The sequence below is a fragment of the Pristiophorus japonicus genome, chromosome 18, assembly GCF_044704955.1.
Source record: "Pristiophorus japonicus isolate sPriJap1 chromosome 18, sPriJap1.hap1, whole genome shotgun sequence".
Lineage (NCBI taxonomy): Eukaryota > Metazoa > Chordata > Chondrichthyes > Pristiophoridae > Pristiophorus > Pristiophorus japonicus.
In genome coordinates this window covers 791644-815183 of record NC_091994.1, presented here as the reverse complement: position 1 = coordinate 815183, position 23540 = coordinate 791644, and the positions used below count along the sequence as shown (strand labels likewise).

The following is a 23540-nucleotide window of genomic DNA, read 5'->3' as shown; positions in this document are numbered from 1 at the left end:
TGTTTATTTATCCATTCCTGGGCTGTGGGCGTCGCTGGCAAGGCCGGCATTTATTGCCCATCCCTAATTGCCCCTTGAGAAGGTGGTGGTGAGCCGCCTTCTTGAACCGCTGCAGTCCGTGTGGTGAAGGTGCTCCCACAGTGCTGTTAGGGAGGGAGTTCCAGGATTGTGACCCAGCGACGATGAAGGAACGGCCGATATATTTCCAAGTCAGGGTGGTGTGTGACTGGGAGGGGAACGTGGAGGTGGTGGTGTTCCCATGCACCTGCTGCCCTTGTCCTTCTAGGTGGTAGAGGTCGCGGGTTTGGGAGGTGCTGCCGAAGAAGCCTTGGCGAGTTGCTGCAGTGCATCTTGTGGATGGTACACACTGCAGCCACGGTGCGCCGGTGGTGGAGGGAGTGAGTGTTGAAGGTGGTGGAGGGAGTGAGTGTTGAAGGTGGTGGAGGGAGTGAGTGTTGAAGGTGGGGGATGGGGGCCCTCTAGTTGGTTCCTCAACATATTGGTCTAGAAAACCATCCCAAATACACTCCAGGAAATCCTCCTCCACCATATTGCTACCAGTTTGATTAGCCCAATCAATATGCAGATTAAAGTCACCCATGATAACTGCTGTACCTTTATTGCACACATTCCTAATTTCTTGTTTGATGCTATCCCCAACCTCACTAGTACTGTTTGGTGGTTTGTACACAACTCCCACCAGCGTTTTCTGCACTTTGGTATTCCGCAGCTCCACCCATACCGATTCCACATCATCCAGGCTAATGTCCCTCCTTACTATTGTGTTCATTTCCTCTTTAACCAGCAACGCCACCCCGCCTCCTTTTCCTCTCTGTCTATCCTTCCTGAATGTTGAATACTCCTGGATGTTGAGTTCCCGGCCTTAGTCACCTTGGAGCCATGTCTCTGTAATCCCAATTATATCATATTCGTTAATAGCTGCCTGCACAGTTAATTCGTCCACCTTATTACAAATATTCCTCGCATTGAAGCACAGAGCCTTCAGACTTGTCTTAACACACTTTGTCCCTTTAGAATTTTTCTGTAATGTGGCCCTTTTTGTTTTTTGCTTTGGGTTTCTCTGCCCTCCACTTTTACTTTTCTTCTTTCTATCTTTTGCTTCTGCCCCCATTCTACTTCCCTCTGTCTCCCTGCATAGGTTCCCATCCCCCTATATTAGTTTAACCCCTCCCCAACAGCACGAGCAAACACTCCCCCAGGACATTGGTTCCGGTCCTGCCCAGGTGCAGACCGTCCGGTTTGTACTGGTCCCACCTTCCCCCAGAACCGGTTCCAATGTCCCAGGAATTTGAATCCCTCCCTCCTGCATCACTCCTCAAGCCACATATTCATCTTAGCTATCCTGCAATTCCAAATCTCACTAGCACATGGCATTGGTAGCAATCCTGAGATTACTACCTTTGAGGTCTTCCTTTTTAAATTAACTCCTAGCTCCCTAAATTCAGCTTGTAGGACCTCATCCCGTTTTTTACCTATACCATTGGTACCTATATGCACCACGACAACTGGCTGTTCACCCTCCCTCTTCAAAATGCCCTGCAGCCGGTCCGAGACATCCTTGACCCTTGCACCAGGGAGGCAACATACCATCCTGGAGTGAATCTATATTGCACCTTTTCCACTGCTCCAATGTCCTCTTTATAATACAAGCCTTTGAGCAAGATGTTGCTTGTGGTGACTGGCTGCATCGGTGACGGTTACCTAGCAACAGCTCAGCGTTATATAGCGGATTTAACACAGCAAGACATCCCAAAGTGCTTCACACTGCAGAGTGGTGAGGATTCCCAAATAAATATCGAAGAGGCTAGTTTAAGGAGGCTTTCTGAAGGTGGGGAAGGAGGAAGCGAGACGGAGGGGTTTCAGGAGAGTTTGAGGCCCAAGGAAGTAGCCCCCGGGTTCAATGGTTGGGGGGAGAGGAAGAGTTCTCCCCGGTGTCTTCGGCAATATTTATCCCTCAAATCAACATCACTAAAAAAAACAGATTGTCTGGTTATTATCACATTGCTGTTTCTGAGAGCTTGCTGTGCGTAGATTGGCTGTCGCGTTTCCCTACGTTACAACAGTGACTACACTGTATTTCATTGGCTGTAAAGTGTTTGGGACGGCCCGATGTTGTGATAGGCGTTGTATAAATGTGAGTATTGCTTTTTTTTTTGATACTTGACCCTCTGCTGTTAGACAGCCTCAGCCCTCAGTGCCCAGGGTCAGCAAAGTAATAATTCTACAGCCACCAGCTGCAAGGTTACTGTGCACGATCACGATGCAGGGGCTTCAACAGACCACCCGGGCAGCAAAGAAAATCGTAAAGCCCACACAATCTCCCTCACAAATAAAACATTCACACAATTCATTGCTTTGTTTACAAATCAAATGCCAAACGATTGAAGATCGACACAAAAGCAAAACACTGCGGATGCTGGAACCTGAAATAAAAACAGAAAACGCTGGAAATCTCAGCGGGTCGGGCAGCATCTGTGGAGAGAAACAGAGTTAACGTTTCAGGTCGATGACACTTCGTCAGAACTGGGAAATGTTAGAAATGAACAGATTCTTAAGGAGCACTGAAAGGGGGAGGGGAGGAAGGAACAAAGGGGAAGGTCTGTGATAGGGTGGCAGGCAGGAGAGATTAGAGAGACAACAGGGATGATGGGCCGACTTGAGATAGTAATAGCCGGAGTTAGAAAACGTTTAGTCTGGATAGGGTGTGAATGGCGGGGTAATGACCAGCTGCCATCGGAGACAAGGAGAAAAACCCCTCAGATCCGGGGGAGGGTGGAGGGGGATTTAAGATCAACCCCGGTCCCGCTTACCTGCTCACGGTCAGTTGTAAAATGCGTCAGCGCCTCGTAGAGGTGACAGTACGGCCTGGAACGTTTCCCTTTCCCCACGTAGAAGATGGAGCTGACGAATGTGCGGAAACCTTCCACAGGGCTCAGGGTGTGACACCGAACCGGCAAGTTCTTAGTGACCCTGGGAGTCGCGGGAGTGAACGAGAGGAGACAGATAAAAAATAACGGAAAACTCGAAAAGAAAATGCACAAGGGTTTATCGCACAACAGATTAAACGTGTTGAAATAAAAGAATCAATATATATTTCTATCCCCCCCCACCCCCCCGCCCCAATCAGAAGAACATAAGAATTAGGAACAGGAATAGGCCATCTAGCCCCTCGAGCCTGTTCCGCCATTCAATAAGACCATGGCTGATCTGGCCGTGGACTCAGCTCCACTTACCCGCCCGCTCCCCGTAACCCTTAATTCCCTTATTGGTTAAAAATCTATCTATCTGTGACTTGAATACATTCAATGAGCTAGCCTCAACTGCTTCCTTGGGCAGAGAATTCCACAGATTCACAACCCTCTGGGAGAAGAAATTCCTTCTCAACTCGGTTTTAAATTGGCTCCCCCCGTATTTTGAGGCTGTGCCCCGAGTTCTAGTCTCCCCTATCGGTGGAAACAACCTCTCTGCCTCTATCCTGTCTATCCCTTTCATTATTTTAAATGTTTTTATAAGATCACCCCTCATCCTTCTGAACTTCAACGAGTAAAGACCCAGTCTACTCAATTTATCATCATAAGGTAACCCCCTCATCTCCTGAATCAGCCATGTGAATCGTCTCTGTACCCACTCCAAAGCCAGTATATCCTTCCTGAAGTAAGGTGACCAAAACTGCACGCAGTACTCCAGGTGCGGCCTCACCAATACCCTGTACAGTTGCAGCAGGACCTCCCTGCTTTTGTACTCCATCCCTCTCGCAATGAAGGCCAACATTCCATTTGCCTTCCTGATTACATGCTGCACCTGCAAACTAACTTTTTGGGATTCATGCACAAGGACCCCCAGGTCCCTCTGCACTGCAGCATGTTGTAATTTCTCCCCATTCAAATAATATTCCCTTTTACTGTTTTTTTTCCCCAAGGTGGATGACCTCACACTTTCCGACATTGTATTCCATCTGCCAAACCTTAGCCCATTCGCTTAACCTATCCAAATCTCTTTGCAGCCTCTCTGTGTCCTCTACACAACCCGCTTTCCCACTAATCTTTGTGTCATCTGCAAATTTTGTTACACTACACACTGTCCCCTCTTCCAGGTCATCTATGTATATTGTAAACAGTTGTGGTCCCAGCACCGATCCCTGTGGCACACCACTAACCACCGATTTCCAACCCGAAAAGGACCCATTTATCCCGACTCTCTGCTTTCTGTTAGCCAGCCAATTCTCTATCCATGCTAATACATTTCCTCTGACTCCGCGTACCTTTATCTTCTGCAGTAACCTTTTGTGTGGCACCTTATCGAATGTCTTTTGGAAATCTAAATACACCACATCCATCGGTACACCTCTATCCACCATGCTCGTTATATCCTCAAAGAATTCCAGTAAATTAGTTAAACATGATTTCCCCTTCATGAATCCATGCTGTGTCTGCTTGATTGCACTATTCCTATCTAGATGTCCCGCTATTTCTTCCTTAATGATCGCTTCAAGCATTTTCCCCACTACAGATGTTAAACTAACCGGCCTATAGTTACCTGCCTTTTGTCTGCCCCCTTTTTTAAACATAGGCGTTCCATTAGCTGCTTTCCAATCCACTGGTACCTCCCCAGAGTCCAGAGAATTTTGGTAGATTATAACAAATGCATCTGCTATAACTTCCGCCATCTCTTTAATACCCTGGGATGCATTTCATCAGGACCAAGGGACTTGTCTACCTTGAGTCCCATTAGCCTGTCCAGCACTACCCCCCCAGTGATAGTGATTGTCTCAAGGTCCTCCCTTCCCACATTCCTGTGACCAGCAATTTTTGGCATGGTTTTTGTGTCTTCCACTGTGAAGACCGAAGCAAAATAATTGTTTAAGGTCTCAGCCATTTCCACATTTCCCATTATTAAATCACCCTTCTCATCTTCTAAGGGACCAACATTTACTTTAGTCACTCTTTTCCGTTTTATATATGTGTAAAAGCTTTTACTATCTGTTTTTATATTTTGCGCAAGTTTACTTTCGTAATCTATCTTTCCTTTCTTTATTGCTTTCTTAGTCATTCTTTGCTGTCGTTTAAAATTTTCCCAATCTTCTAGATTCCCACTAACCTTGGTCACCTTATACGCATTGGTTTTTAATTTGATACTCTCCTTTATTTCCCTAGTTATCCACGGCTGGTTATCCCTTCTCTTACCGCCCTTCTTTTTCAGTGGAATATATTTTTGTTGAGCACTATGAAAGAGCTCCTTAAAAGTCCTCCACTGTTCCTCAATTGTGCCACCGTTTAGTCTGTGTTTCCAGTCTACTTTAGCCAACTCTGCCCTCATCCCACTGTAGTCCCCTTTGTTTCAGCATAGTACGCTCGTTTGTGACACTACTTCCTCACCCTCAATCTGTATTACAAATTCAACCATACTGTGATCACTCATTCCGAGAGGATCTTTTACTAGGAGATCGTTTATTATTCCTGTCTCATTACACAGGACCAGATCTAAGATAGCTTGCTCCCTTGTAGGTTCTGTAACATACTGTTCTAAGAAACAATCCCGTATGCATTCTATAAATTCCTCCTCCAGGCTACCCCGTGCGATTTGATTTGACCAATCGATATGTCGGTTAAAATCCCCGATGATTACTGCCGTTCCTTTTTCACATGCTTCCATTATTCCCTTGATTATTGCCCTAACCCTAACCCTAATCAAAAATAATACCGGCAAGTGTCTGATCTTTGAGAGCGGGTGCAGACTCGATGGGCCGAATGGCCTCCTATATGATTCCATGATCTGTACAAACCCAGATTAGCAACATAAGGATCGCTGGACGATAAAAAGACCACGGTCCATCCAGTTCGCCATCGAGCATCCTGGCACAACGACAATTAAATTCTGGACTAGTCCTCGCAAACAATCTGTATTTATACAGCACCTTTAACGGTGTAAAACATCCCGAGGCGCTTCACAGGAGCGTTATCCAACAGAATTTGTCACCAAGCCACATAAAAGATAAAAAGACTTGAATGTATATAGCACCTTCCAAAGCGCTTTAAAGCCAATGAAGTACTTTTGGAGCGTAGTCACTGTTGTACTGTGGGAAACACAGCAGCCAATTTGTGCACAGCAAGCTCCCACACACAATGAGATAATGACCCAGATAATCTGTTTAAAAAAAAAAATGTTGATTGAGGGATAAATATTGACCAGGACACCGGGGAGAACTCCCCTGCTCTTCAAAATAGTGCCGTGGAATCTTTTACATCCACCCGAGGGCAGATGGTACCTCAGTTTAATGTCTCATCCGAAAGACAGCCCTTCCGACAGTGCAGCACTCCCTCGGCACTGCACCGGGAGTGTCAGCCTAGATTTGTGTGTTTAAGTCCCTGGAGTGGGACTTGAACCCACAACCTTCTGACTCAGAGGCGAGAGTGTTGCCCACTGAGCCACGGCCAACACTATGTTTCAGCCTGGTTTCGAACTAGGGACCTTTTGGGTGTGAGGCAAACGTGATCACCACTCACTACAGAAACATAGAGATATTAGGACAGGTGTCAAAAGCTTGGACAAAGAGGCAGGTTTTGAGGAGTGCCTTCGAGGTGCAGAGAGAGTAGAGGAGTAGGGATTTAGCGAGGGAGTTCCAGAGCTTGGGGCACGGCTGCCAATGGCGGAGCGATGGAAATCAGGGATGTGTAAGAGGCCGGAATTGGACAAGTCATGTGGAGAGATTGGAGAAGCTGGGATTGTTGACCTTAGAGCAGAGAAGGTTAAGAGGAGAATTAATAGAGGTTCAAAATTATGGCAGTGGGGAGGTTAATAGAGTAAGAAAGACATGGATTTATATAGCGCCTTTCACGACCACTGGACGTCTCAATGTGCTTTATAGCCAACGAAATACTTTTGAAATGTAGACATGTTGTGATGTAATAAATAGGGAGAAGCGGTTTCCACTGGTAACCAACAATCAGACAATGAAAATAATTGGCAAACGAACTGGCGGGGAAATGACAATATTTATCACGCACGGAGGGTTAAGATTTTGAACGCACTGCCTGAAAGGGTCGTGGGATCAGAATCCACAGGAACTTAGAGGTAATTGGACGCGTACTTGAAGTGGATGAATTTGCAGGGTAATGGGGAGAAAGCTGGGAGTGCGATTAATTGGACACCCTTCAAAGGGCCGGCACGGGCATGGTGACCGAATGGCCTCCTCCTATGTTGTAGGATTCCAGGACCACCATCAGCAACCTGACCACAACCCTGGGCGCGATCGGTAAACCCGTCACAGGTCAGACACAGACCATGCAATCTCGCGGGTTCCTGGGCTCAGTTTCTCGACAGGATTTACGCACCGAGCTGCAAGAGGGGCTCACAACAAACCCTTCAAATCTAAACCTGGGGGCAGGACGGTGCAGGTGGGTTTCACCTCGCCTCCACCCGACACAACTCCTCCACTGCTGGCTGCAAGGGTCCTTCCTTAAATGAGTTACACAGTCTCAATCCAGGTGCTGTTGAGTTCCTGGGACAGTGTAGAGGGAGCTTTACTCTGTATTCAACTCCCTGTACCTGCCCTGGGAGTGTTTGATGGGACAGTGTAGAGGGAGCTTTACTCTGTATTCAACCCCCTGTACCTGCCCTGGGAGTGTTTGATGGGACAGTGTAGAGGGAGCTTTACTCTGTATCTAACCCCCTGTACCTGCCCTGGGAGTGTTTGATGGGACAGTGTAGAGGGAGCTTTACTCTGTATTCAACCCCCTGTACCTGCCCTGGGAGTGTTTGATGGGACAGTGTAGAGGGAGCTTTACTCTGTATCTAACCCCGTGCTGTACCTGCCCTGGGAGTGTTTGATGGGACAGTGTAGAGGGAGCTTTACTCTGTATCTAACCCCCTGTACCTGCCCTGGGAGTGTTTGATGGGACAGTGTAGAGGGAGCTTTACTCTGTATCTAACCCCCTGTACCTGCCCTGGGAGTGTTTGATGGGACAGTGTAGAGGGAGCTTTACTCTGTATCTAACCCCCTGTACCTGCCCTGGGAGTGTTTGATGGGACAGTGTCGAGGGAGCTTTACTCTGTATCTAATCCCGTGTTGTACCTGCCCTGGGAGTGTTTGATGGGACAGTGTTGAGGGAGCTTTACTCTGTATCTAATCCCGTGCTGTACCTGCGCTGGGAGTGTTTGATGCCAATAACAGTTGGCTAAAGTGGGACTGTTTCATTCGCGAGCAAGAACATTTCTCAGCTGGATTTAAATTTGAAGAAAAGAGAGGGTGCAGAGGAGATTTACCAGGATGTTGCACTGGAGAGGGTGCAGAGGAGATTTACCAGGATGTTGCACTGGAGAGGGTGCAGAGGAGATTTACCAGGATGTTGCCTGGACTGGAGAATTTTAGCGATGAGGAAAGATTGGATAGTCTGGGGTTGTTTTCTTTGGAACAGAGGAAGCTGAGGGAAGATTTAATTCAGGTGTATAAAATTATGAGGGGCCTGGATAGAGTGGATAGGAAGGACCTGTTTCCCTTAGCAGAGGGGTCAACAACCAGGGGGCACAGATTTAAAGTAATTGGTAGAGGGATTTAAGGAGAAATGTTTTCACCCAGAGGGTGGTGGGGGTCTGGAACTCACGGCCTAAAAGGGTGGTAGAGGCAGAAACCCTCATCACATTTAAAAAGTACTTGGGGATGTGCACCTGAAGTGCCGTAACCTACAGGGCTACGGACCGAGAGCTGGGAAGTGGGATTAGGCTGGGTAGCTCTTTGTCGGCCGGCACGGACACGATGGGCCGAATGGCCTCCTTCTGTGCTGTAAACTTTCTCTATTCTAAGACTGTACCTGGGATCGAGGAGCAAGTAATTGAAGCTGGATTTGAGGTGTCCTTCTCTCCACTTGCGGCTCTTGTCCGGCTGGTCAAATTGCTGCACTAAAGCCTTTTCATCCTGACTGCAGTCTGGGAAAACAAACTTGGCCAGACTCTGACACAACTCTGCACTGTAGCCTGTGTAAAAAATAAACAACTGAGTGATGGAGGCTGGGCTGACATTTGCACCAAGTGAGATTTCCATCAGTTACAGAAAAGCAAACGAGAATCTGTAATAATCTCGCTCCCTCTGACCCACCCAGTTACATACAGGACAGAAATGACATTACAGCCAATGAAGTACTTTTGAAATGCAGTCACTGTTGGAATGTGGGAAACGCGGCAGCCAATTTACGCACGGCAAGCTCCCACAAACAGCCATGTGATGATGACCAGATCATGTGTCTTTTTTTAAAAAAAGTGACGTTGATTGAGGGATTAATATTGGCCCCAGGACACCGGGGAGAACTCCCCTGCTCTTCTTCGAAATAGTGTCATGGGATCTCTCAGGCGGACGAGGCCTTGGTTTAACGTCTCACCTGAGGCACGGAAAGCTCAGATAATGCGGCACTCCCGCAGTACTGCACTGGGTGTGTCAGACAGTGCGGCGTTCCCGCAGTACTGCACTGGGTGTGTCAGACAGTGCGGCGTTCCCGCAGTACTGCACTGGGTGTGTCAGACAGTGCGGCGTTCCCGCAGTACTGCACTGGGTGTGTCAGACAGTGCGGTGTTCCCGCAGTACTGCACTGGGTGTGTCTGCTTGGACTCAGAGGCTACAGTGCTACCCAGAGCCAAGGCACGTTATAGGGGAAGAACGCCGTCTAAGACAGAGATGAGGAGGAATTTCTTCACTCAGAGTTGTGAATCTTTGGAATTCTTTGGGAGGGGCTGTGGTTGCTCAGTCTCTGAATATATTCAAGGCTGAGATCAATAGATTTTCAGAGTCTAGAGAAATCGAGGGATATGGGGATCGGGCGGGGAAGTGGAGTTGAGGTCGAAGATCAGCCGTGATCGTATTGAATGGCGGAGCAGGCTCGAGGGGTCGTAGGGCCCACTCCTGCCCCTAATTCTTATGTCTATCTAGAATGGGCTTATTGACTGATGAAGGTTGAGCAGGTTGGGCCTATACTCATTGGAGTTTAGAAGAATGAGAGGTGATTTTATTGAAACGTATAAGATACCGAGGGGTTTCAACAAGGTAGATGCAGAGAGGATGTTTCCCCCCGTGGGGGAAATCTAGAACTGGGGGCATAGTTTAAGAATAAAGGGGTCACCCATTTAAAACTAAGATGAGGAGGAATTTCTTCTCTCAGAGGGTTGTAAATCTGTGGAATTCTCTGCCCCAGAGAGCTGTGGAGGCTGGGTCATTGAATATATTTAAGGTGGAGATCGACAGATTTTTGAGCGATAAGGGAGTAAAGGGTTATGGGGAGCGGGCGGGGAAGTGGAGCTGAGCCCATGATCAGATCAGCCTTGATCTTATTGAATGGTGGAGCAGGCTCGAGGGGCCGAATGGCCGACTCCTGCTCCTGTTTATGTTCTTGGGGGCAATTTAGAGCAGATATATGGGTACGGGCGCAGTGGTCATGCTCTGGGCAGGTTTCTGGGCCACGATGACAATCACAACCCTCAAGTACAGCTCAAGTCCTCAACTTACTTGCAGACTGCAGCGGCTTCCTGGGGCGGGGCTCCTTCCTTATCCTGTGCAGACAATGGAGGTAAAGCTTCCTGGTGCGGTCAGTCACTGGCCCGGGGTCCTCTCCGTGGTCTCTCAGCTGCCTGAGTATCTGCCCGTTGGACAGGAGCAGCAGGCGAGGAGACAACCTTGGCGATCCCTCGCTGGGCCTGAGGTTTTCCTTCTCCCCGGCACCGACCGGCCTGCTCTTGTAGGCCTTCCAGTCATAAATGACGGTCTCCTCGGAGCCCGAAGTGCTGGAGTTTTCGAAGCTGGCGTCCTGGCAAGGATAGCGCCGCTCAATCAAGGTGTGCCCGCCCTGGGTATCGGTGTACAGGTACTCCAGTGTCTCGCTCACGCCGTGGTTAACCGGACGCCCGCCAGGGGACAGCGGGAGGTCGCGCTCGCCCACCAGGCTTTGCCACTCGGTACTGCAGTTGGGTATTTCTGAAAAACGCCGCTCAACCGAGTGTCTGGAACGGCTGCACTGTGGGTCCCGGGACTGCACTGGTGAGGGGTTTCCCAGCTGCCAACTGGTATTCTCCAGCCTGGTACTTTCACACACATTGCCGTTTCTGGGACCCTCCTTGCTCTGCGCCTCGGGTTGGCCAGATACCGGCACCGAACCAAGACACGGAGAGGATGGGCGTGAGCAAACACCACGCCATCTCGCAGCGCCAAACGGCCCCTGCTCTTTCGGTGATACTTCCAGTTCACCTCGCAGGTCATTATCTTCAGAAAGCCACGTGCTATCCTCTTCCTCTGAAGGGTTGCAGCATCTCCTTTGATCAACACCACTGGCAGGCGCGTCAGGCTCTGTGACCGACTGCCTGATGGGCGGGCAAATGCAATCACCTTGGTTGGCATCTCCAGATTCTTCAGGGCTTACCGGAGCTGGGAAAGGTACAGTTTGGTTTCCCCTGCTGCTGGCGGTTACACTTTTCAACCGGACACTCTGACCGTCGCCGTTTGCATCACATGTTTGCGGTGAAGGTCGGCGAGTTCTTTTTTCAGGATTAGCGTTGAACAACAGTACGGTGTCAAAGTCTGCATCTTCCTGGTCTCGGCATGCTGCTGGCAATGGTGGGGCTGTCCATTTCTTGTGATCATTGCACCCGACAAAGGGAACGGTGTCAAAGTCTGTATCTTCATCATCTGAAGAGTGAGCCAGGGAGAGTGAGAGATCTTCAGCTCCTGTTCCCTGGGAAAGAGCAGTTCCATCGCTGCGTGAGCCAATCCAGCCGGGTGGCCCGCTGGCGTCTTCTGTCCGCGGGTTGCGGACTCGCCTAGTTCGAGTTGGCGTGGCAACAGACTGCTCGAAAAGCAACGAGTCATGGCTCCGTGACGAGGCACTGACCAATCGGCTCCTGGAGCGCGGAGTAACGAACGGTGACAACCCGTTCTCGATGAGTTGCAGCGACGGTCCAGTCGTGGCCAACAGCCGGAGGTTCTTCAGTAACTTTGCCAAATCTGAGCCACCTTCTTCTTCATCTGAAGAATGTTCTTCACCTAAACCCGCCGGGATTTTGTTGCCTGCAGGGTTGTGGACAGAAGCAGTATCTCCATGTGATGCCCCAAGGCTTGCTTCGACGACATGAACAGCGGAAGATGAAGATCTCTTGCCAGACGGCATCGGCAACCCTGGAAAATCCCCGTCTTCTGTCGGGCCCGTGGCAGAAACAGGTTCAGCCTCTCGGGTACCCTGGTGATTACGGCCGTTTGTATCCAAGGCTGGCAGCATCTCTGGGCTGGATTCATCGTCACCATCGAGTGTCACCTGCCCTTTCTTGGCTGGTGGTATCACGCTGCACGGGACTGGTGCTAACCGCCCCGTACATGGACCGCCGCCGGCACAGGTAGGTCCTGCCCGCGAGCTCGGTGGGACGCTGTTGCTTGGGTTTGCCGGGGCACTGTAGCAAAGACCTGCATCGCGGTAGGTAGGCTGCCTTCGGGGACTCGGACAACGACACTCGGGCTGCGTGCCACCCCTCCACAAAGGGGAGTCGCCGGGCGTTTGCTCAACGAGGTGGGTCTGCGCAGAGGCCAGGATCTCCTGCGATGCATTTGCTGCGTTGCGCGTTGGCAGATCTCCAGCGTGTCCTGGCTGGATGGTGGCCACAGCGATCTCACTTTGACACCCCGAAACAGAACGGTCCTGCTTTGTGCCTGAAGGAACTCGCTCCGCTGAGCAGGAGTCCTCGTCTGTCTGGCTCGTTGGATCTTCCCGAGTGTGGCTTGTATACTTGAAGTTTTCGATGGCACTGGAGAAAATCTCCGATCCACTTTCACAGCTACAGTAGGGGCTGCTGCTTGACCCAGAAGCTGAGGCTGAAGCTTTGGCATCGCCACCTTCCCACTGCGCAACGCCAACATTTGGAGGAAGTCCACCATCGCCCGCCTGCACGGCAAGGTCCAAACTGTCCTCAAAGAGAACGGCAGTGGTCTTATCCAGCTCGGGTAAAGTGGTTGAATTTGCACGTTCAAATACGTAGACGTGATCTGGCGAGGTTATATCAATGCCTTTGTTTCCGGATGGTCTGATCAAAAGCTCGGCATCACAAAACCCTTTGTACTTGGCAAGGTCAAGCAGAGTGTTTGAAAGAGACACACGGGACGGAGATCTGCCCTTCAATCCTGTCGTACAATCCAATTCAGACAGCCACTCAGTGCCGACGGAAGTGTCACCATCTTGAAAGACTTCCATCTCTTGGTCCGAACCAATCGTTGCTTGCTGGGCACGGACATGTTCGACCGGGAAGTGTTGGGTTTCAGGGAGGCGATTAGCCAGGGTACTCAATCCGTAGTTCCCAGCCGGACGCAGTCGAGATGCAGATGGAGGCAAAAAGCTCTTGTCATCAGTTGAGGCGTTGAGTGTGTGCTCCGCAGCTGGTGGGAGCAGGGCAGTGAGCACAGGAAGAAAACTCTCGTCTTCCTGAAGAGTTAACACTTCGTGCGCTGGTGTTGGATCCCCGGAGGAGTCAGTCGCAGAATTCAATCCGTTCGAAGTCCGCTCTTCACACGCCCCAAAGGTGGACACATGGGTGCTCGACAATACGCAGCTGTCAAGGATCAGTTCGGTAGTTTCACCAACGACCTGGTCTTCACCCCAGTCTTCAGCAATGCCCCCGTGATGGCCTGCTGTTCCCATTGGCTGCCTTGTTCCCGATCGGGACGGGGGCCTTGGCAATCGAGACCAGGCCGACACGGCTTCTCCCAAAGGACTGCCCCTTGCCTTTATTCCCGTCGAGTAGCCGCTCGGCCGTTGACCGATTCCGCCGGTGCCGAGCTCCCATGGTCTGTGGGCCGAGGATTGCCGGTCTCTGCTGACGGGATGAAATTCTTCACTTCTCGCGGGAAGCCTGGAAGCCTGGCAGCTCTCGCCGATGCTGCGCTCAGCTGGGTCAGCGAAGAGACGAAGGTTGCTGCTCACTCGTCGATAGCAGACTGCAAGAACCAAAAAGAAGCTGACAGTTAGTAACATTACAATTAAACGGTCCACCCAACACATTGTTATTTCCTGTTTCAGTGTGGACAGGCACCAATGGAACTGCAGTGCTACACTCCCGCCCCTCTCCACCCGAGAAGAAGAGGGAAAATTGGAGGAACGCAGAACCTAGCTCAACTTGGACTGTGTTTGTCACTGTTCAGGTGGCTCTTGAATTTCCAACCCTTGGCTTTCTCCATTTGAGGATCTACTTCTGACAGGGTTTAACCCGAGCCCTAAATTCCCTGAGTCATCAATCCCTGGGTTGCCGATGTACAAATCACACGATGCTTTGCCGACACTCCAACTCTTCCGCTTCCACCCCTGCCATTCATTAACAAAATGTTAATGAATGGCAAATTACCACGGGCTGGGTCGTCACACGAGTTCAAACAAGTTGATCAAGCTTTTGGTCATTTGTCCCAATATCCCCTAATGTGGCATGGTGTCAAATTTTGTTTGATAATCGCTTGGGACGTTTTGCTACATTAAAGGCGCTGTATAAATGCAAGTTGTTGTTATTGTTGTCATCAAGCCCCCCCTCCCTTGTGATATACGTCTGTGTTATCCAATCCGAAATGGCCAAATTGGGGGGGGCTTTGCATGTAAAGTTGTGTCAAACTTTTGTCTTAGAACACTCCTGTGAAGCGCCGTGGGACGTTTCACTGTTAAAGGCGCTATATAAATACACGTTGCTGTAAAGTTCCGCGGAGGAAGTCTCCAAGGATTCAGGAGGAAGGGAGAAATCGCAACATTATCAAGGGACGTAATAAAGGGCAGCACTGATTGGTTAGCAGCATCGAAGAATTTTATTGGAGGAACAAAACGATCGGGGAAAGTTTGTAAATTAAGATTTAAAGCTCAAACTATATAAAAAATGAAATCTGTTCAAATGGAAACAGGGAAAAGCTGACAGTTCCTGTGCAATTATTACAAATATACAAAGAATTCTGACGCCAGTGATATGCAGGTCCTTCAACAAAATAAATGAATCGACAATCTTTCATTTCATCCGACTGCAATTTCAGACTGAAGGAAATAAAGGCTGTGCACTGCCCAAAGCAAAGTGAGTTTCTATCAGTTTCAGACCGCTGGTGAGTGGCTCAGTGATGACAGCACAGAATCTGCCTTGCAGTGGGAGAAGGGTCAGTAACCAGAGAACACAGAGTTAAGGTACTTAGCAAAAGAACCAGAGGCGAGGAGGATTTTATATTTTTAACGCAGCGAGCTGTTGTGATCCAATCTTGGCCTCAGCTCCACTTCCCTGCCCGCTCCCATAACCCTTCACTCTCTTATCCTTCAAAAATCTATCTATCTCCACCTTAAATTTATTCAATGACCCATCTGAAAGGTCAGTGGGAGCAGATTCAATCGTAACATTCAAAAGGGAGTTGGAAAAACTTTACATGGCTCTTGTGAAAGAGCAGGGGGGAGTGGGTTTAACTGGGTAGCTCACCAAGGAGCCGGCGTAGGCACGATAGGCCAAATGGCCTCCTTTGTGCTACATCATTCACAGGTCAGACCTGGGGCAAAGGCAGGTATATGGAGTTCATCATCATCATAGGCGGTCCCTCGGAATCGAGGCAGACTTGCTTCCACTCAGAGTGAGTCCCCAGGTGACGGAACAGTCCAATACAGGAATTACAGTCTGTCACAGGTGGGACAGACAGTGTTTGGAGGAAAGGGAGGGTGGGGAGTCTGGTTTTCCGCACGCTCCTTCCGCTGCCTGCGCTTGATTTCTGCATGCTCTCGGCGATGAGACTCGAGGTGCTCAGCGCCCTCCCGGATACACCTCCTCCACTTCGGGTGGTCTTTGGCCAGGGACTCCCAGGTGTCAGTGGGGATGTTGCACTTTATCAGGGAGGCTTTAAGGGTGTTCTTGTAACGTTTCCACTGTCCACCCGGGGCTCACTTGCCGTGTAGGAGTTCCGAGTAGAGCGCTTGCTTTGGGAGTCATGTGTCGGGCATGCGGACAACGTGGCCCCGCCCAGCGGACAATGTGACCTGCCCAGCGCTTCGATGCTGGGGATGTTGGCCTGATCGAGAACACTGACATTGGTGCATCTGTCCTCCCAGGGGATTTGCAGGATCTTGCAGAGAAAGCAGGAATGGGGTACTGAAGTTGCATGTTCAGCCATGAACTCATTGAATGGCGGTGCAGGCTCGAAGGGCCGAATGGCCTACTCCTGCACCTATTTTCTATATCTATGTTTCTATATCGTTGGTGATATTTCTCCAGCGATTTGAGATGTCTATTGTACATGGTCCACGTCTCTGAGCCACATGGAGTTAGGTCACAGATCAGCCACGCATCTCATCGATTGGCAGAACAGTCTCGAGGGGCTAAATGGCCTCGTCCTGTTCCTATATTCTTAGCTGGGGTGTCTTGAGGGGGGTAACAGACACACAAATCACTAAAAGTAGCGATGCGAGTTAATAAGGATTTAAAACCAAGTATGAGAAAGAATTGAATTCTGACCATATTGGTAGGAGAGAGGTTGTCCCTCGGTGTCCTCCAGCAGACTGTAACGGTGATATTCCTGCAGAATCTGGCAGCATTTCACATTTCCTTGCTCTTTGGCCAAATCCACTGCTCTCAGACCATCCTAGATTTGTAGTCAAACAAGCAGAGATTTACAACAACAACTTACATTTATATAGCGCCTTTAACGTAGTGAAACGTCCCAGGGCGCTTCACAGGAGCATTAGGAGATTAAAAATTTGACATGAGCTGCATAGAAATTAGCGCAGGTGAGGTGGGTTTTAAGGAGCGACTTGAAGGAGGAGAGAGGTAGAGAGGCGGAGAGGTTTAGGGAGGGAGTTCCAGAGCTTGGGGCCCAGGCAACAGAAGGCACGGCCACCGATGGTGGAGCGATTATAATCAGGGATGCTCAGGAGGGCAGAATTAGAGGGGCACAGAGATCTCGGGGGATTGTGGGGTTGGAGGAGATTACAGAGATAGGGAGGGGCGAGGGCCATGGAGGGATTTGAAAACAAGGATGAGAATTTTGAAATTGAGGCGTTGCTTAACCGGGAGCCAATGTAGGTCAACGAGCACAGGGGGTGATGGGTGAGTGGGACTGGGTGCGAGTTAGGACACGGGGCAGCGAGCACAGGGGGTGATGGGTGAGCGGGACTGGGTGCGAGTTAGGACACGGGGCAGCGAGCACAGGGGGTGATGGGTGAGCGGAACTTGGTGCGAGTTAGGACACGGGGCAGCGAGCACAGGGGGTGATGGGTGAGCGGGACTCGGTGCGAGTTAGGACACGGGGCAGCGAGCACAGGGGGTGATGGGTGAGCGGGACTCGGTGAGAGTTAGGACACGGGGCAGCGAGCACAGGGGGTGATGGGTGAGCAGGACTCGGTGTGAGTTAGGACACGGGGCAGCGAGCACAGGGGGTGATGGGTGAGCAGGACTCGGTGCGAGTTAGGACACGGGGCAGCGAGCACAGCGGGTGATGGGTGAGCAGGACTCGGTGTGAGTTCGGACATGGGGCAGCCAAGTTTTGGATCACCTCTAGTTTACGTAGGGTAGGATGTGTGAGGCCGGCCAGGAGTGTGTTGGAATAGTTAAGTCTGAGGTAACAAAGGCACGGATGAGGGTTTCAAGTGTTGCACATGACACCAGCAGGATACAATAGAGAGAGTTCAGGCAACCGCTGTGATACGGCTGAATACATTTGACACAGCTGTCTGCAGCCAACAGTCTCTGATCAACCACCCGTGCCCCCTGGGGTACTGCCGGCCCAGTCCAGGATTGGCACAGCGGCAGTACTGAGGGAGTGCTGCACTGTTTCAGCTCATATTAAACCCAGGCGCTCTCAGCCTCTTCAGGCAAAGGATTCCATCACATGGGGGGAGTCCAGTGTCGAAGCCAACATTTATCCCTCAACCAATCCCAAAACAGAAGAGGAGCAGGAGGCCATTCAGCCCCTTGAGCCTGTTCTGCTATTTGTTTAGATCGTGGCCCCCACCCCTTTGGAGAGAATTCCAGATTCCCACTATCCTGCCTTTACTCCAAACTGGCCCAACTCCAATTGCCAGATTATGGCACATAGTTTGAGAAGGGAAATAGTTTCCTTATATCCACCCTATTGAATCCCTTCAACATTTTAAACATCACTCCATCAATTTTTAAAACAGTCCATTATCCCATTGCTGCTTGTGGGATCTTGCTGTGCACAAATTGGCTGCGGCATTTCCTGCAAAATAAGGAACACGTCAAAAAAACAACGGACCGACTTTGTTACCTCCCAAGGACAAGAAAGATGCTCTACAATCATAAAATCTTACGGCACAGCAGGCCATTCGGCCCATCGTGCCTGTGCTGCCTCTCTGGTTGAGCAATCCAACTAGTCCCCCGCCAGCCCGCTGCCCCCTGCTCTTTCCCCATAGCCCTGAAATTATTTTCCTTTACAAGTATTTATCCAATTCCTGTTTGAAAGTCACTATTGAATCTGCTCCCACCGCCCTTTCAGGCAGCGCGTTCCCGATCACAACAACTCGCTGCGTAAACACATTCTCCCCATCTCCCCCTCTGGTCCTGTCACCGATGATCTACAATCTGTGCCTCTGGTTATCAACCCTTGCGCCAATGGAAACCGGCATAAACACAAAGGCCTTCGTTCTGTAATGTGCAGCTCGGGTCGACACGGCCTGTATTCAATGAGCCATCGGACAGGCCGGTTGATGACGGAGAACAGTTATTGTGCCCAGTTACCTGGTCCAGGAGAGTTGGATCTGCTCCATTTCTGAGCAACAGTTTCACACTCGTGACACACCCCCAGGAGGCAGCTACATGCAAGGGAGTGAGATCCTCACTAGACCTGCAAAATAAATAAGTACTGAACTGGGTTAGAACGTACAGATGGTCTACTATTCTCCTGTAATATCCACAAACAGGTCTGTCACTGTATAACACTGGGGTACAGTAATGGTGGGTACAGGTCTGTCACTGAATAACACTGGGGTACAGTACTGGTGGGTACAGGTCTGTCACTGTATAACACTGGGATACAGTACTGGTGGGTACAGGTCTGTCACTGTATAACACTAGGGGACAGTACTGGTGGGTACAGGTCGGTCACTGTATAACACTGGGGTACAGGTCTGTCACTGTATAACACCGGGGTACAGTACTGGGGGGTACAGGTCTGTCACTATAACACTGGGGTACAGTACTGGTGGGTACAGGTCTGTCACTGTATAACACTGGGGTACAGTACTGGTGGGTACAGGTCTGTCACTGTATAACACTGGGGTACAGTACTGGTGGGTACTGGTCTGTCACAACGAGCACATTGAAAATGGATTTTGGGGGATCTGGTTTGAAGACCTTTTTCTTTTTAATTTGTTCCTGGAATGTTGGCATCACTGCCAAGGCTGGCATTTATTGCCTGCCCCTAATTGCCCTCGAGTGTCTCGCTGGGCCATTTCAGAGGGCCGTTAATGGTCAACCACATTACTGTGGGTCTGGAGTCACATATCGGCCAGACTGGGTAAGGGCAGCAGATTTCCTTCCCTAAATTACATTAGTGAACCCGATGGGTATTTACAACAATCGGATGTTTCATGGTCATACCAACTTCCAGATTTATTTAATTAACCTAATTTAAATTCCCCAGCTGCCGTGATGGGATTTGCGCTCACGGTCTGGATCTTTAGTCCAGGTCTCTGGTTTACTAGTCCAGTAACAGAACCACTATACCGCACACACAATCAGCCCAGTGTCACAGGTGCTATAACAAGGCGCTGCTAACCTGACATTCGGATTTGCCCCGTGCTGAAGGAGCAGCTTTAAACAACGGATTCCCCCTTCAGTGTCTTTCCCGGATGCCAGGTGCAGAGCTGCCACACCCTCGGGTACGACCAGATCGGGGTCTGCAGCTCCCGTCAACCACCCCTCCAAGGACCTGGGAAGGATGATAAAAAAAATAAGTGGGATAAAGTCAGCTCACAAGCCATCGTCAGGGAAACATATTTCGGATCATTGACAGATTGACCTTTTTTGGTGGATTTCTCTCCGTCTCGTTCCCGCCTAGGGCGCTGGGTCTATTTCAGTACGAGTGGGCAGCACAGCCCAGCCTCAACCTGTCCTCAGCTGACATACATGCACAACAACAACTTGAATTTATATAGCACCTTCAATGCAGAAAAACGTCCCATGGTGCTTCACAGGAGCGTAATCAAACTACATTTGACACTGAGCCACATAAGGAGATATTAGGGCAGATGACCAAAAGCTTGGTCAAAGATGTAAGTTTTAAGGAGCATCTTAAAAGGAGAGAGTTATAGAGATTAGGGGGGAGTTCCAGAGCTTGGGGCCCAGGCAACAGAAGGCACGGCCACCGATGGTGGAGCGATTATAATCAGGGATGCTCAGGAGGGCAGAATTAGAGGAGTGCAGAGATCGCGGGGGGGTTTGGGGCTGGAGGAGATTACAGAGATAGGGAGGTGCGAGGGCCATGGAGGGATTTGAAAACAAGGATGAGAATTTTGAAAATCGAGGCGTTGCTTAACCAGAAGCCAATATAGGTCAGTGAGCACAGGGGGTGATGGGTGAGCGGGACTTGGTGTGAGTTAGGACACGGGCAGCCGAGTTTTGGATCACCTCTAGCTTACATGTGTAGAATGTGGGAGGCCAGCCAGGAGTGCGTTGGAATAGTCAAGTCTAGAGGTAACAAAGGCATGGATGAGGGCTTCAGCAGCGGATGAGCTGAGGTAAGAGCAGGGACGGGCGATGTTACGGAGATGGAAATAGGCGGTTTTAGTTATGCTGTGGATATGTGGTCGAAAGCTCATTTCAGGATCAAATATGACCCCAAGGTTGTGAACAGTCTGGTTCAGCCTCAGACAGAAGTTCGGGAGAGGGTCAGAGTCAGTGGCTAGGGAACGGAGTTTTTGGCAGGGACCGAAAACAATGGCTTCAGGCTTCGCAATATTTAACTGGAAGAAAATTTCTGTTCATCCAGAACTGGAAGTCGGTCAAGCAGTTTGACAATTTAGAGACCGTGGAGGGGTGGAGAGAAGTGGGGGTGAGGGAGAGCTGGGCGTTAGCGTACATGTGGAAACTGACGCTGTGTTTTCGGACGATGTTGTCAAGGGGCACAAGTAGATGAGAAATAGGAGGGGCCAAGGATAGCTCCTTGGGGACAGAAGAGGTAACGATGCGGGGGCAGGAAGAGAATCCGTTGCAGGTGATTCTCTGGCTACGATTAAATAGATAAGAATGGAACCAGCGGGACAACGGTGGAGAGCCGTTGGAGGAGGTTGGAGTGGTCAACCCTGTCAAAGGCTGCAGACAGGTCGAGGAGGACGAGGAGGGAGAGTTTACCTGTGTCACAGTCACAAAGGATGTTATTTGTGACTTTGATGAGAGCCGTTTCGGTAATGTGGCGGGCGGGGAATCCGGATTGGAGGGATTCAAACCTGGAATTGCGGGAAAGGTGGGCACGGATTTGGTTCAAGGACTTGAGAGGAAAGGGAGGTTGGAGATGGGCAGTAGTTTGCAAGGACGGAGGGGGTCAAGTGTTGTTTTTTTTGAGGAGAGGGGTGAGGACGGCAGATTTGAGGGAGAGGGAGATAGTACCTGAGAGAGAACCGTTAACAATGTCAGCTGACATGGGAGCCAGTTTAGTGGGAATAAAAAGACTTGCATTTAGATAGCGTCTTTCACGACCAGATGTCTCAAAGCGCCTTACAGCCAATAAAGTACTTTTTGAAGTGTAGTCGCTGTTGTAATGTAGGAAACGCGGCAGCCAATCTGCGCACAGCAAGCTCCCACTAACAGCAATGAGAGAATGACCAGATAATCTGTTTTAGTGATGTTAATTGAGGGATAAATATTGGCCCCAGGACACCGGGGATAACTCCCCTGCTCTTCTTTGAAAGAGTGGCGTGGGATTGTTTATGTCCACCTGAGAGCAGACAGGGCCTCGGTTTAACATCTCATTCAAAAGACAGCACCTCCAACAGTGCGGCGCTCCCTCAGCACTGCACTGAGTGTCAGCCTGGACTTTTTGTGCTCAAGTCCCTGGAGTGGGACTTGAACCCACGACCTTCTAACTCAGAGGTGAGGGTGCTGCCCACTCATCATAGGCAGTCCCTTGGAATCGAGGAAGACTTGCTTTCACTCTAAAAGTGAGTTCTCAGGTGACTGAACAGAGCAATACGGGAATTACAGTCTGTCACAGGTGGGACAGACAGTGGTTGGAGGGAAGGGTGGGTGGGGAGTCTGGTTTGCCGCACTCTCCTGTTTCTTTTCTGCACGCTCTCGGCGACGAGACTCGAGGTGCTCAGTGCCCTCCCGGATGCTCTTCCTCTACTTAGGGCAGACTGATCTTTGGCCAGGGACTCCCAGGTGTCGGTGGGGATGTTGCACTTTATCAGGGAGGCTTTGAGGGTGGTCCTTGTAACGTTTCCGCTGCCCATCTTTGGCTCGTTTGCCGTGTCGGAGTTCCGAGTAGAGCGCTTGCTTTGGGAGTCTCGTGTTGGGCATGCGAACAATGTGACCCTCCCAGCGGAGCTGCTTGAGTGTGGTCAGTGCTTCGATGCTGGGGATGTTGGCCTGGTCGAGGACGCTAACGTTGGTGCGTCTGTCCTCCCGGGGGATTTGTAGGATCTTGCGGAGACATCGTTGGTGGTATTTCTCCAGCGACTTGAGGTGTCTACTGTACACGGTCCATGTCTCTGAGCCCTCCGACAGAGCGGCACTCCCTCAGTACTGCCCCTCCGACAGTGCGGCGCTCCCTCAGTACTGCCCCTCCGACAGTGCGGCGCTCCCTCAGTACTGCCCCTCCGACAGTGCGGCACTCCCTCAGTACTGCCCCTCCCACAGTGCGGCACTCCCTCAGTACTGCCCCTCCGACAGTGCGGCACTCCCTCAGTACTGCCCCTCCGACACTCCCTCAGTACTGCCCCTCCGACAGTGCGGCACTCCCTCAGTACTGCCCCTCCGACACACGGGCCTGTGACACTAACGCCCTTACTCTGTATCCCCCTCCCGCACAGCCCGGTGCAGCCGCCTGGCCGCCGCCAGCCCCGCGATCATCGCCCCCAGGCCGCCGCCATCGGCCCCGGCCCCCGGTCCCATTCAAACCTTGGCGCCCTGGCGCCGCCCGCCCCTCCGCCAATCACAGCACGGCGACTCCCCGCTCCGCCAATCACAGCACGGCGACACCCCGCTCCGCCAATCACAGCACGGCGACACCCCGCTCCGCCAATCACAGCACGGCGACTCCCCGCTCCGCCAATCACAGCACGGGGCCGGCAGTCGGAGCCAACCAGCTGCACCATGGAGGGGGGGGTGAAGCAGCATGGACCCTCCCCCCCCCCACAGTGCTGGTGGTTGGGTCTGATTGACAGGACCCGGATGTACATTGGGGGCTGGGCCAAGTTTTTAAAATCCATGTTCCATTTAATGTGCAGATCCTCCAGTTGTTGTTGTTGTTGTTGCTGGGTGCGGCAGCCAATCAGAATGTTGCTCCAGAGCCCCTTTATTTAGTCCCGCCCCTCTGCTTTTGTTGGATT

At 50.7% G+C, this 23540-nt stretch overlaps 1 protein-coding gene across 1 annotated transcript in view; it reads right to left on the bottom strand.

Annotated features, from left to right (window-relative positions):
* LOC139228482 (uncharacterized) overlaps positions 1 to 23080 on the bottom strand; it is a 30272-nt gene extending 7192 nt beyond the window's left edge. The window contains exons 1-7 of the mRNA XM_070859530.1: positions 23000 to 23080; positions 19772 to 19924; positions 18733 to 18838; positions 16492 to 16618; positions 10511 to 13972; positions 8829 to 8991; positions 2832 to 2991 (exon numbers count right to left, since the gene is read on the bottom strand). Coding sequence (XP_070715631.1) covers positions 2832 to 2991; positions 8829 to 8991; positions 10511 to 13972; positions 16492 to 16618; positions 18733 to 18838; positions 19772 to 19924; positions 23000 to 23061 — 4233 coding nt within the window. The 5' untranslated portion in view covers positions 23062 to 23080. The remainder of the gene's footprint in view (positions 1 to 2831; positions 2992 to 8828; positions 8992 to 10510; positions 13973 to 16491; positions 16619 to 18732; positions 18839 to 19771; positions 19925 to 22999) is intronic.
* Positions 23081 to 23540: the final 460 nt, after the last annotated feature.